The 11345-nt window shown below is 36.0% G+C and overlaps 1 protein-coding gene across 2 annotated transcripts; it reads left to right on the top strand.

Moving 5' to 3' along the window:
* The first annotated feature begins 1316 nt into the window (after positions 1–1316).
* Positions 1317–10443, top strand: LOC129891642 (calmodulin-binding protein 60 B-like). 2 transcript variants are annotated; one of them, XM_055967062.1, is made up of 9 exons: positions 1317–1438; positions 1651–1760; positions 2329–2404; positions 3122–3180; positions 5566–6059; positions 6147–6307; positions 6407–6610; positions 6813–7050; positions 9521–10443. In XM_055967062.1, the coding sequence occupies exons 2-9, from the start codon at positions 1663–1665 to the stop codon at positions 10090–10092; spliced, it is 1902 nt and encodes a 633-aa protein (XP_055823037.1). In that variant the 5' UTR covers positions 1317–1438; positions 1651–1662; the 3' UTR covers positions 10093–10443. The 2 variants fall into 2 exon arrangements, with proteins under 2 accessions (XP_055823037.1, XP_055823038.1); XM_055967063.1 differs by having other exon boundaries at positions 1321–1438; positions 9515–10443.
* Positions 10444–11345: the final 902 nt, after the last annotated feature.

An 11345-nucleotide genomic window follows, 5' to 3' on the forward strand; every position in this document is an offset into this window, starting at 1 on the left:
CTACGACAATAATATAACTAGTGTAATTTCACAAGTGGGATTTGAGGAGAGTAGAATGTATGCAAATCTTATCCTATTTTTGAAAAACGCTCGGCTTTTGTATTATATACTACTAATCATGTATCAATGATGTTTGTCTAGATGAGATTTTGATCTTTTGTTTTAAACTTATTTCAAAAGATGGAGTCGAAGAGAAGCAATAGGTGAAAATGAAAGCCTTATTTTTTTTAATGCATATGGTTCCCAAACTCATTTGTTTGAAGTTTTTAATTGTTGAAGTGATGGTTGTTAGGGAACTATTGAAATAGTCATTTGTAATTACTGGAAACTTATTATATATCACTCTTATGTAATTTTTTTTAGTGTCAAATCTTTAATCCTTACCTAACATAAGTTTTTGTACATTAGGCTGCAATAAAGTACCTTTCACAAAGACTCACTTTCTTTATAATTTTAATTAATCTTTATAAATGAAACTAACAATTTTAATTTCAAAGAAATAAGTAATAAGCTTTGTTCTATCTATATTATTTTTAGGGGTTCGACTAATTTGTGAAAATCGTTCTATTTGAGGAAGATTTTTCAAGTCAATGATGAAACGATATATGATAATATGTCTTTAGATTAATTGTTTCAATTTCATTAGATTTGATACAATATTTGCTTTGAAAATAGATAATAATTCCACTTAAAGATAAAATGCTCTCTATTAAAGATGATATTATTTTTAAAGTTGAGACATGAGAAATTTTATTAGGGGAGAGTCGTACTTCTCACCCCACTTTATTTTATTCCATAGATATAAAAAAAACAGAAAAATATAAAAACTCTTGACATATATTAACTTTCTAGAAACGACAAAAGATGACAGCCCCCTAAAATTATGCTGATGTCAGATCACCCAAAATGAACGGCCAAGATCTCATTTATACTCATTTAAGCTAATTGGTCTGTTTACCATTCTATCCAAAGCTGAGACCAGCCACCCAACATTATAAAAGCCATAAAGCAAATATCTTGTTTTTTTTTAATTTGGTGTTCGAAATTCAGATTAGAATATTAATTAAATTCGAATTACACAGTCTCATTTAGGATGATACTTTTAATATAATATTTTTTTAATATTCAGAATTCTAATTTAAAATTTCTGACTAAATATGAAGTAATCCCATTACTGCAGCACACGGTATTGGTATAAAGCAAATACCAAAAAGATATCAAAGTGTTCTTTTTTCTTCTTATAGTCTTCTAAGTGGGACCCTTTTATTACACCCCATGGTATTTCACCCACCCACCCATAGTAACCTATCCCACCATCACCTCAAAAGAGGCAAAAAACAAACTGTTAATAAATACTTTCAGTTCTTGAAAGAGAGAGAAAGGGGGAAAACAGTGAAATCTCAGAGGTTCAACTAAAGTTTCAAGAATTACTAATCAGGTGACTTTTAGGGAAAACCCCACTTGTACAAGTTGTGTTCTTTATGGATATATGTGGATATTTTTGTGTAAATAAATTAGGGTTTTGATGGGGATCTTGATTTTTGTGTATTAGGGTGTTGTGGGAAATTTTCTTGAATGAACTTAAAGATCTGTGGATTGTTTTGTTGATTGTTGTTTCTTTTGTTATTTGGGGTGAATTTGGGAAAAAAGGCACTTGTCTAAATGCAGACTAGGTATATGGAGAGGACAAAATCTATGAAGAGGAGCTTGGAGGGTGATGATGAACAGCCGCCTGAGCGTAAAAGACCAGCTTTAGCTAGGTAAAGCTTTGTAATTTTCTTGAATTTAAGTGATTTTTCTTTGTTAATTTTGGTACATGAAGGGTGGCCCACTTGAGGGATTTCAATGAGTATGTTGTTGGTAATGGTACATGAAGGGTCAGTTTTGGGGCAGCTGAAAAGTTTGTTTTCTAGTCAGTTTAATTTGAATCTGTGGTAATAGAGATTCTTGTAAATTTGTCACTTCAGATTTTATGCAGAAAAGTAAATGTCATTTTTACTGTTTGGTTGGTTTATGATTGTAATTGCTGAAAGGTTAATCCTGTTGAAGTAAAAGTTAGAATCTAGTCGGGCAACATGTTTTGGGTATCTCGAGACTGTTTAACAATTCTCTTTCTGCTGTGTTTTCTTGTTATTTTGGGTTTCTTCTTCTTTTTATGGGGAAGGGGGTTTGGTTAGAGCAATGGGCTCTGGAGATAAATAAGTACATACTTTGTTGGCATTACTTACTTGTTGTGTGCCATCATATTGCTTAAATTGTCATTTACAGAAGTTTGCTTTTTTCTCTTCCTAAAAGAAATCCGAGATTATCAAATGATATTTTATGCAGTGTTATTGTGGAAGCTCTCAAGGTGGATAGTCTTCAAAAGCTCTGCTCATCATTGGAACCGATTCTTCGGAGAGTTGTAAGATCTCCCTCTCTCTCTCTCTCTTCTGAAATATGTTTAATGTTGTAGTAGTAATTCCTTCATAATCTTCAATTTGTTGATCCTGTTAGAAAATATGTCTTCACAGTAAGTTTATCATCTATGTCAAAGCAAGTCTGTTTTGGAGGTCAGGTCTCCATTGCTTTTTTGTTACATCACAATGTTTTGCACTTTCTCTTTTTATGCGGAATTTGAACTTGGGAATTCATCTTTACCGTTTGTAGATATTTTCTCTGATAAGAATTATCTTTCTTCAACTGGAAAAGCCAACTTTGTTCTTTCCTTTATGTTTGAAATTGTACCTGTTGTATTATTTTATTTTATGTTATACTACACTGACTTAGTTGTTATGTCTTATTAATGTTTTATTCTCCTTTTCAAACTGCTTTCTTGTGCGTTACTTGAGCTGAGGGTCTTTAAAAAACAACCTCTATCTCCACGAGATAGGGGTAAGGTCTGTGTACACTCTACCATTCCAGACCCCACTTTTTGGAATACACCGTGTATGTTGTTGTTGTATAGTTGACTTTGTTAGTAGGGTGTGAAGGGTGACCCTTCACATATAACTACATACAGACATGTACATGTATGTGTACAGCATCCAATATTCTAACATGTGGTGAGAATTATCTTTTGTGATTTCAGTTATTTGATGTCTAGGCTTCTTATTGGATTTTCACCATTTGAACTGAACAGGTTAGTGAAGAGGTGGAACGAGCATTGGCTAAATTAGGCCCTGCCAGAGTTTCTGGAAGGTTAGGCTATGAACTATGTTGTTTTGTATCTAAGTCATGGTTTTCTTATGGATACTACTTGGAAAAGTTCTTTCATTTTTATGCTTCTAGGTGAGAGGATTCTACCTTTTTTTTTAAACAGGCAGAATAGCCAAACAGATACCCTTTAGTTGCACTAGATTGTGTTTTGGCCCCCAGCTTTACGGGAGCTTAACGGGGTTTCATTTAGGCAACTATGTGTTCAAAACTAGTCTCTTTAACCCTTTTGACCACCCTGTGTTGTCCTTGATCACTATCCACATGAGGTAATATGCCCTACCATCATTTATATTTCACAAAAGCTATTCGCTTAAAAGAATTCAAATCCATCCCCATTCTTGTTCCTCATCTTCCCCCTCCCTCTGAGCTATTCCCATTTCTCTCTCCCACCCACCATCACCTCACACCACAACCCACCTCTAGCAATTTCTTGAAACCAAAATATTTTTAGGTCCTTGAATCTGATTCACTGCTGATTCAAATGCATCAATTGTGGGTCATAAAAAAACTTACTTGATGGATTAGAAATCAACAAGGAATGGGGAAAGTTTGGCTTAAAGAAATCCTTCTCTAGGTTTGAGGGATGAAGTCATGTAGATCATGTGGACCTTGTGGTTATATTGCATAGTATGTGTGCAGTTCATGTTATTGATTTATCAAAAAATGTTTAAAGACAGAGAAATTGATAAGTATGCTTGTAGAATTTTCAAGGATCCTAAATAAGTTGGTTCAATCTTTGGCCATCACTTCGTACCTTTTTAAAAAATATATATAGTTTAGCTGTAGTGTGCATTATGTTGTGGTTCTTTTTCTGAACGTGGAGGATACTTATCATCTAATTTAAAGAGACTACAATAATCTATACAAAGTTGTGTTCCTTTCCTAGTTGTGCATGTTTAATGGATTTTGGAGGACATTAAACATCTAATTTTGTTATAAAAAGGGATTTTGGAGACGTGCTCCTTTCATGCTTTTTAAAATTATGGTACCTTGACTATTCCACTGGTTACTTGTATCCTATTGGAAACTCCGCCCAACGTGTTTAAGCCAATTGGAAGAAATTACCTTGTATTTATGCCTCTGCTGGTATACGGAGACATTCCAGTTCCAGTTTCATCGACCACCTGGCCATAGGTCATACGCTCAGTGCTTACATGTGTTGAAACACCTTATTCTGGTATCACCATAATGGGTTTGTCGTTATCAGAGATGTGACTCAACCATGTCACAATAGTTGAACCTGTTTGAAAACACTGAGTAAAGAAAATGTTAAAACTTGTAGTTGGCTCTTTAGTATCTCATACCCTTTTTTAGGTTTACCCAGAGTAATGTTTATTTTGAGTGCTTTTCTGATGTTGGGTAAGGAACTGGTGGAGCCCCCCACGGCAAAAAGAAAACACAAATCCCTTCTTTCAAGCATGAAAGCATCTACAAAGGGAAAAAGAAATGGAAAATAGAACATAGTCTGTAATTATTTGTGTTTATATAATCTCTTTGAAGGTCTCTGTTAAACCTTGTTTAAGTTATATCTGTAAACATTTCTTAAGAAAATGAATTCCACTCTAGTCGAAACATAAGTTGGTAGGGTTGCTATAAAAATGAAAAATAAACATTATTGGACAAGATGTATGCACTATGGGATTACACTAGGTATTTATTTGTACAATATGTATGCAAAATTTTCTACATTATTTGAGTATTGCATATCAGCTAGTTGAGGAGATCAGGGTTCAAATCCTAACTTCGACAGAAACCATCTGGTGATTTCTTTCATCTACGTAAGCATTGGATAGAGATACTCGGTACCCATGCTGGTGGAAGGTAGTGGATACTTGGTTGAATAGTTGAGGTGGATGCAAGCTGCTTTGTACACTACGTTATATAATAAGAGCATGTCTAATGAAACAATTTCAAATTTGTGATTTCTGCATACGTATAAGTTTGCAGTGCATTGTCTTGCTGCTGTTGATTCTTTGCTTACAAAAAAACAGATGAGGGAGTGTGCTGAACTTCTTTCTTTCCATGCATATTCACTTTCCAAGCATTTCCATGATATTAGAAACAAAAATAGTTTATGAGCCTCCGGGCTCTGGACATGTTTTTGCACTACTACTATCTGAACCTATCCTTGAACCCCTATATACTATGTGCGATTAAGGTTTCTTGGTAAATCTTAAGCATATCAAGGTTGGTTTAAGAAATTGTATACATTTCTGGTCATATGCAATCAAAATAGGATGTATAGTATGATAACTTTAACCTTGTCATAAGTAAAAAAAAGTATGTATACAACTAAATTTATCTATGTTTCACTGAATATACAATGTAGTTTTTAGTAGATGTCATCCTAAAGTCTTCAGGTTTCAGGTTATCTCCTAAGAGAATTGAAGGGCCTGATGGAAGTAACTTGCAGCTTCAGTTTAGGTCTAGGCTATCTTTGCCTCTGTTCACTGGAGGCAAAGTAGAAGGAGAGCATGGTGCTGCTATCCATGTTGTCTTAATTGACGCAAATTCTGGCCGTCTTGTGACTGCTGGTGCTGAATCATGTATAAAACTGGACGTTGTTGTGCTAGAAGGTGATTTCAACAATGAAGATGATGAAGGATGGACGCAAGAAGAATTTGACAGCCATGTTGTTAAAGAGCGTGAAGGAAAGAGACCTCTTTTAACTGGTGACTTGCAAATTACACTCAAGGAAGGTGTTGGAACTTTGGGGGATCTCACATTTACGGATAATTCAAGTTGGATAAGAAGCAGGAAGTTCAGACTTGGCATGAAAGTTGCTTCTGGATATTGTGAAGGAGTACGCATACGAGAAGCAAAGACTGAGGCTTTCAATGTTAAAGATCACCGTGGAGAATGTAGGCTGCTTGGTCTAAAGTTTTTTTTTTGTTACTTTTCTCTATTCTAACGCTATTGACTATGGCTGAATTTCTTACTCCCTGTAGTGTACAAGAAACATTATCCACCAGCTCTAAATGACGATGTCTGGAGATTGGAGAAGATTGGCAAGGATGGTTCTTTCCACAAGAGGTTAAATAAGGCTGGGATAGTTACTGTTGAAGACTTCCTTAGGCTTGTGGTTAGAGACCCGCAGAAACTAAGAAGTGTGAGTGTATAGTGGGATATAAAAAGGAAAATGAAAAAAAGGATTTTTCACTTAACATTTCATTGCAATTTGTCTTCAATATGACTTGTATTTCTGCAGATCCTTGGAAGTGGTATGTCAAATAAGATGTGGGAGGCTCTAATAGAGCATGCAAAGACCTGTGTCTTGAGTGGGAAGCTTTATGTCTATTATTCTGATGATTCGAGAAACGTTGGTGTTGTTTTCAACAATATTTATGAGCTGAATGGCCTTATAGCTGGTGAACAATACTATTCGGCAGATTCACTTTCAGATAGCCAGAAGGTTGTTTATTCTCTTTTATATATATGACACTGTTTCTTTGATTTTTGAGTTTTATTTGGGGTTGATATTACTGGATTTCTAACATACTGACTTTTTCAAAATCTGAATTGCAGTCGAATTAGAAGTGTATTTTATATAATTGTGGTGCTTACCTTTTGATAAAGAACGTGCCAGCTCTTATGGACTTTAAATGTTCTTGTAGGTATACGTAGATTCTTTGGTCAAGAAAGCGTATGATAATTGGAATCAAGTCGTTGAATATGATGGCAAGTCATTTCTGAACATCAAGCAAAATCAAAATCCAAGCTCTTCTAGGAACGAGCTTCCTGTTGGGCCAGTGGATTACCCCAACACCTTGGTTAATCAGCTTCCGCAGTCACGGCATTCTGTTCCAATTCAATCTGAGCAATCTTCTATGGATCCCAACTTGCTAATTGGAGGTAAACTGTTAATTATCAGAATTTTTTACTTCCCTTGGTGCTAGTCAGGAAGCAGTTGTCTTTTTTCTTTCAAATAGTTCTGTTTGTTTAATTGATTTGGCTGGTCTATGAGTCATTGATGGTAGGCTTAGCGGTACTTTGACCGTTACGCATACCATCAATGACTCCTTGTACTTTGACCACTCCCCTCATTTTCATTTGTTTTTGCTTTAAAAGCTACTTTTGCCTATAGCATTTGTGCAAATGGTTTTTTTCTAAATCGAGAATCTGCAGTGACTTGGAAGGTTGCAGAGTTGTGGTAATGGTTATAGACTCATGGGAACTTGTCTAATGGATTTTTAACATGTAATGAGGAAATATTGTTGTGAGGTATTACAATTTTTTTAATTTTTTTTATGAGGGTGGTATTTAGACCAAAGCTTGTGCGCACCTCGATTCTTCCACCGATTACTTGCTACCTTTTATTGGCATACGTATCGGGTAACTTTGTCCACCAAGGCTTGGGTAGATGAGAAGAAATTACCTAATGTTTTTGTCTCTTTTGGGATTTGAACCTAAGACTTGTTTCTTCACTCACTTCATTGATCACTAGGCCATGTCCTTTGGCAAATGGGGAGAAATCACTTTTATCTTATATGTGTTTATCATTCTTTGCATAAATGATCCTTGGCTTTATTGCTGGTTGAGTTGAATATTATTTCGAGTATGACAATTATTGGGATGGCTAATATGAAGGATGAAATAAATTGAAAGAAAAAAAGAAGGTAATGGAGAAGAACACAAACACTATAGACCTAAAGATCAACAAGGATGACAAAGACTTTGAGTTCTAAACTTTTGTGAATATTGTGAACCAAATAATCAATTTTCTTTGTGATTCTATTAATATATTTTCTCCGGATAATTGTAATAAATCTTATATTTTGTTCCTTATTAAAAAACATTACCCAGTGTAATCCCACAAGTGGGGTCTGAGGAAACGTAAGATATACTTAGACCTTACCCGTATCTTTGTGAGCCGGAGAAGTTGTTTCCAATAGACCATCGACTCAAAAGGAAAGTATGCGACACAAGACTAAAAGAAAAGCGACAGCAAAGTAGCAAGATACAAAAAATGCAACATATAGTAATATGCATCAAATAATATACATCTATACGATACCTGGATAATAATACTACTAAGAGGACAAAAGGAGACTGCCCACACCCTCTCCTACACAGAAAGCGACAACACTCAACTATTTACTAACCTTCTACCTTAATCCTCGACCTTCATATTTTTCTATCTAAGATCATGTCCTTGTCAGATGAAATTGTGTCATGTCTTGTCTAATCATCTCTCCTCAGTTCTCCTTCAGCCTACATCTACCTCTACCACCTCCTGCTACATCCTATAACTAACTTCTCGCACCTCCATACTGGCGCATCTTCAAACCTTTTCTTCATATGCCCAAACCATCTTAGCCTAGCGGAATGCCACTCCTATCTTGCCCCATATAGCTTTGTTCGTAATCATATCTCTGAGTATATGCCCTCGCATCCATTTGAGCATCCTCATCTTCGGTACCTTCATTTTTTGAATGTAGGTGTTTTTGATTGACCAACACTCTACCCCATATAGCAGTGTTGGTCTAGTCACTACTCTGTTAAACTTAGCTTTAAGCCTTAGCGGCACATTCTTATTGCACAGTACAACATATGTGAGCCTCCATTTCACCCACTCCGCTCTAATACGATGTGCAACATCATTGTTAATCTCTCCGTCTCGGATTATGGATCCAAGATACTTGAAGCTTCCTCGATCTTCACTTCCCCCTTCGGCTTAGGCGTTATGTTATTGAACTTGCATTCCAGGTACTTTGTTTTAGTCCTGCTTAACTTGAAACCTTTAGACTCTAGGGTCTCTCTCCACACTTCCGTCATATCATTAGCTCCAACACGCGTCTCGTCAATTAGTCTATGTCATATGCGAATAACATTACACCGTGGCGCCTACCCCCCCCCCCCCCCCCCCCCCCCCCCAAAAAAAAAAAAAAAGTGGCACTTCCCTGGACCTCATGCTTAGCGGGAACTTAGTGCACTGAGCTCCACTTTTTTTATCCGGAAAAAAGTAGGAAGTTATATTATTGCTTTCTTCCTTTTGGCATATGTAGGGTTGTCAACAGACTTGTAAAGAAATGTACAGAATAAGTAAAATGGAGTTCCAAAATTTGCAATACCAGTGTGTGATGAGAAGACTGTAATAAAAGGAACTGAAAGGTGAGGCAATATTTTGGAGGACAAAACGGATAGGTGAGGGGTAGGGGTGGTATGATTTGTGGCTTGTGGACCCATCATGTCTGTAGTTTGGTTTCTTCGACTCTTGGAGAACTTTTGTGGTTAAGCTCTCTCTTTCTTTCTTTCCAAACTTATCTTCTGCACTATAAATGTCATAACACTGTCATCTTTTAATTTGGTGTAATAGGTTCAGGTTATAATGACATGGTTGCTAGGATGCCCACCCAAAGTCCTATGATGAATTCTAATTCCCGCTCACAGTTTGAGAGCATTCCATTTGCACCTCAGCAGCAAATAACCAGCACTCATCAGCTCCAGAGTACGAGATATGACAACAATGTTGGCCTGGCTCTTGGTCCTCCACAATCATCTTCATTCCAGACAACCTTGTCTCTCCCACAATCCAATCTTAATCCTTTTGACGACTGGTCGCACAACAGGGACAAAGGAGTTGACGAATTCTTGTCTGAGGAGGAAATTCGAATGAGAAGCAATGAAATTCTTGAGAATGATGATATGCAACAATTGCTGAGACTTTTCAGCATGGGAGGCCATGCTTCTGTAAATGTGCCTGAAGATGGATATGGTTTCCCATCTTTCATGCCTTCGCCATCTCCTAGTTTCGGTTATGATGAGGACCGTACACGCCCAGGAAAAGCTGTTGTGGGTTGGTTGAAAATCAAGGCTGCAATGAGGTGGGGATTCTTTGTGCGGAAGAAGGCAGCTGAGAGGCGTGCACAGCTCGTGGAACTGGAAGATGAATAAAGTCTGGTTCGGATATGTTAGGGCATTTAGACTTAACCGTCGACCATTTGAATAACTATTCACAAGGCCGTGGTGATGCAGGCCCGAGTAATTAGGTTTCGATGCTAGACAGTATATTTTCCGAGGGATTAGTCAATTCGATTGCTTTTTTTTTTTCATGTACAGAAGCCTGTACAGTAAATTCCCTTTTAACGCTCTCATTGTTAACTCCATTGTGCTCACCTCTCTTTATCTATTTTAAGATGTAATGTATTAGTCTGCAGACCCCAAGGGAAATATGCTTTCAAGAACACCTGTGTGTTGAATTCTATATGAACTTTTGTGATAGAAAGGATGCTGATTGACTTTGCATTTGAGTGTTTAGTTAACTTACATTATGGTTGTTGCTCTCTCCATTGCCATTGTTAGTGCAAAAAATGATGGTAGGCTACAAGAACAAGATACTTTATATTCCTTCTGTCCCATTTTATGTGCCACCTTTTCTTTTTTAGTCCGAATGTAACCTTAGTATAATTCGAAACAATTTAACTTGAAAGTTTCCTTTTTAATCTTAATGAAATGATTTTTAGCCAAACAAATATCTAACGGTTATTTTAGACCACATGTTTTAAAAATCTACTTTTTTTTCTTAAATATTGTGTCAAATCAAAAGGTGCCATATAAAATGTAATGGGAGAGTAGATCTTTTGGTATCAATGCTGTTTTTTTGGGGCCAATTGGCTAACTCCAAAATTTTGATGAATATACGACAACGAGGATTGGACACAAATATTCCAATAAAATTCATGGATAAACATGCTAATTGAAATAATTCTGAATTCTTATTTGGTTATTTATATTATCTAAAAGAGTGATATTTGTCCCTGAGAAATAATGAGTATCATTTACTAGATTGTCATAAATGAACCCATAAATTTAAACTCAAACTAAATTTTTGTTTTGTGACACATTATCTCCAAAAAAAGCCAATGCCCGCCTTTCGAAAACAATGGATAACATTTAATAAGTCGTCACAATTAGATCCACAAATATTGTCTTCAAATAGATTTGATCATACCTATTCCAAAAAATTTATAGATTAACACACATAAAAAATCGAGATTTGATTCCAAATTTTGTAGGAACATTCTTATTTACTTAGTGAATGATATTTTGGCTTCTATAGAATCAACACAACTTATTTTGAGGTTTAGTGGTCATAAATTAGAAATTTAGTATTTTTTCAGTTTTTCGTGAGGATTAGCCTATGAATA

The sequence above is a fragment of the Solanum dulcamara genome, chromosome 6, assembly GCF_947179165.1.
Source record: "Solanum dulcamara chromosome 6, daSolDulc1.2, whole genome shotgun sequence".
In the NCBI taxonomy this organism is placed as follows: domain Eukaryota; kingdom Viridiplantae; phylum Streptophyta; class Magnoliopsida; order Solanales; family Solanaceae; genus Solanum; species Solanum dulcamara.

What these genes read in the sequence shown, in the direction of transcription:
- LOC129891642 (XM_055967063.1), top strand. Translation starts at nt 1,663, where the DNA reads ATGCAGACTAGGTATATGGAGAGGACAAAATCTATGAAGAGGAGCTTG. An exon ending in AACCGATTCTTCGGAGAGTT is followed by an intron (nt 2,405 to 3,121) that starts GTAAGATCTCCC and finishes TGAACTGAACAG; the next exon opens with GTTAGTGAAGAGGTGGAACG. An exon ending in TAAAGATCACCGTGGAGAAT is followed by an intron (nt 6,060 to 6,146) that starts GTAGGCTGCTTG and finishes TACTCCCTGTAG; the next exon opens with TGTACAAGAAACATTATCCA.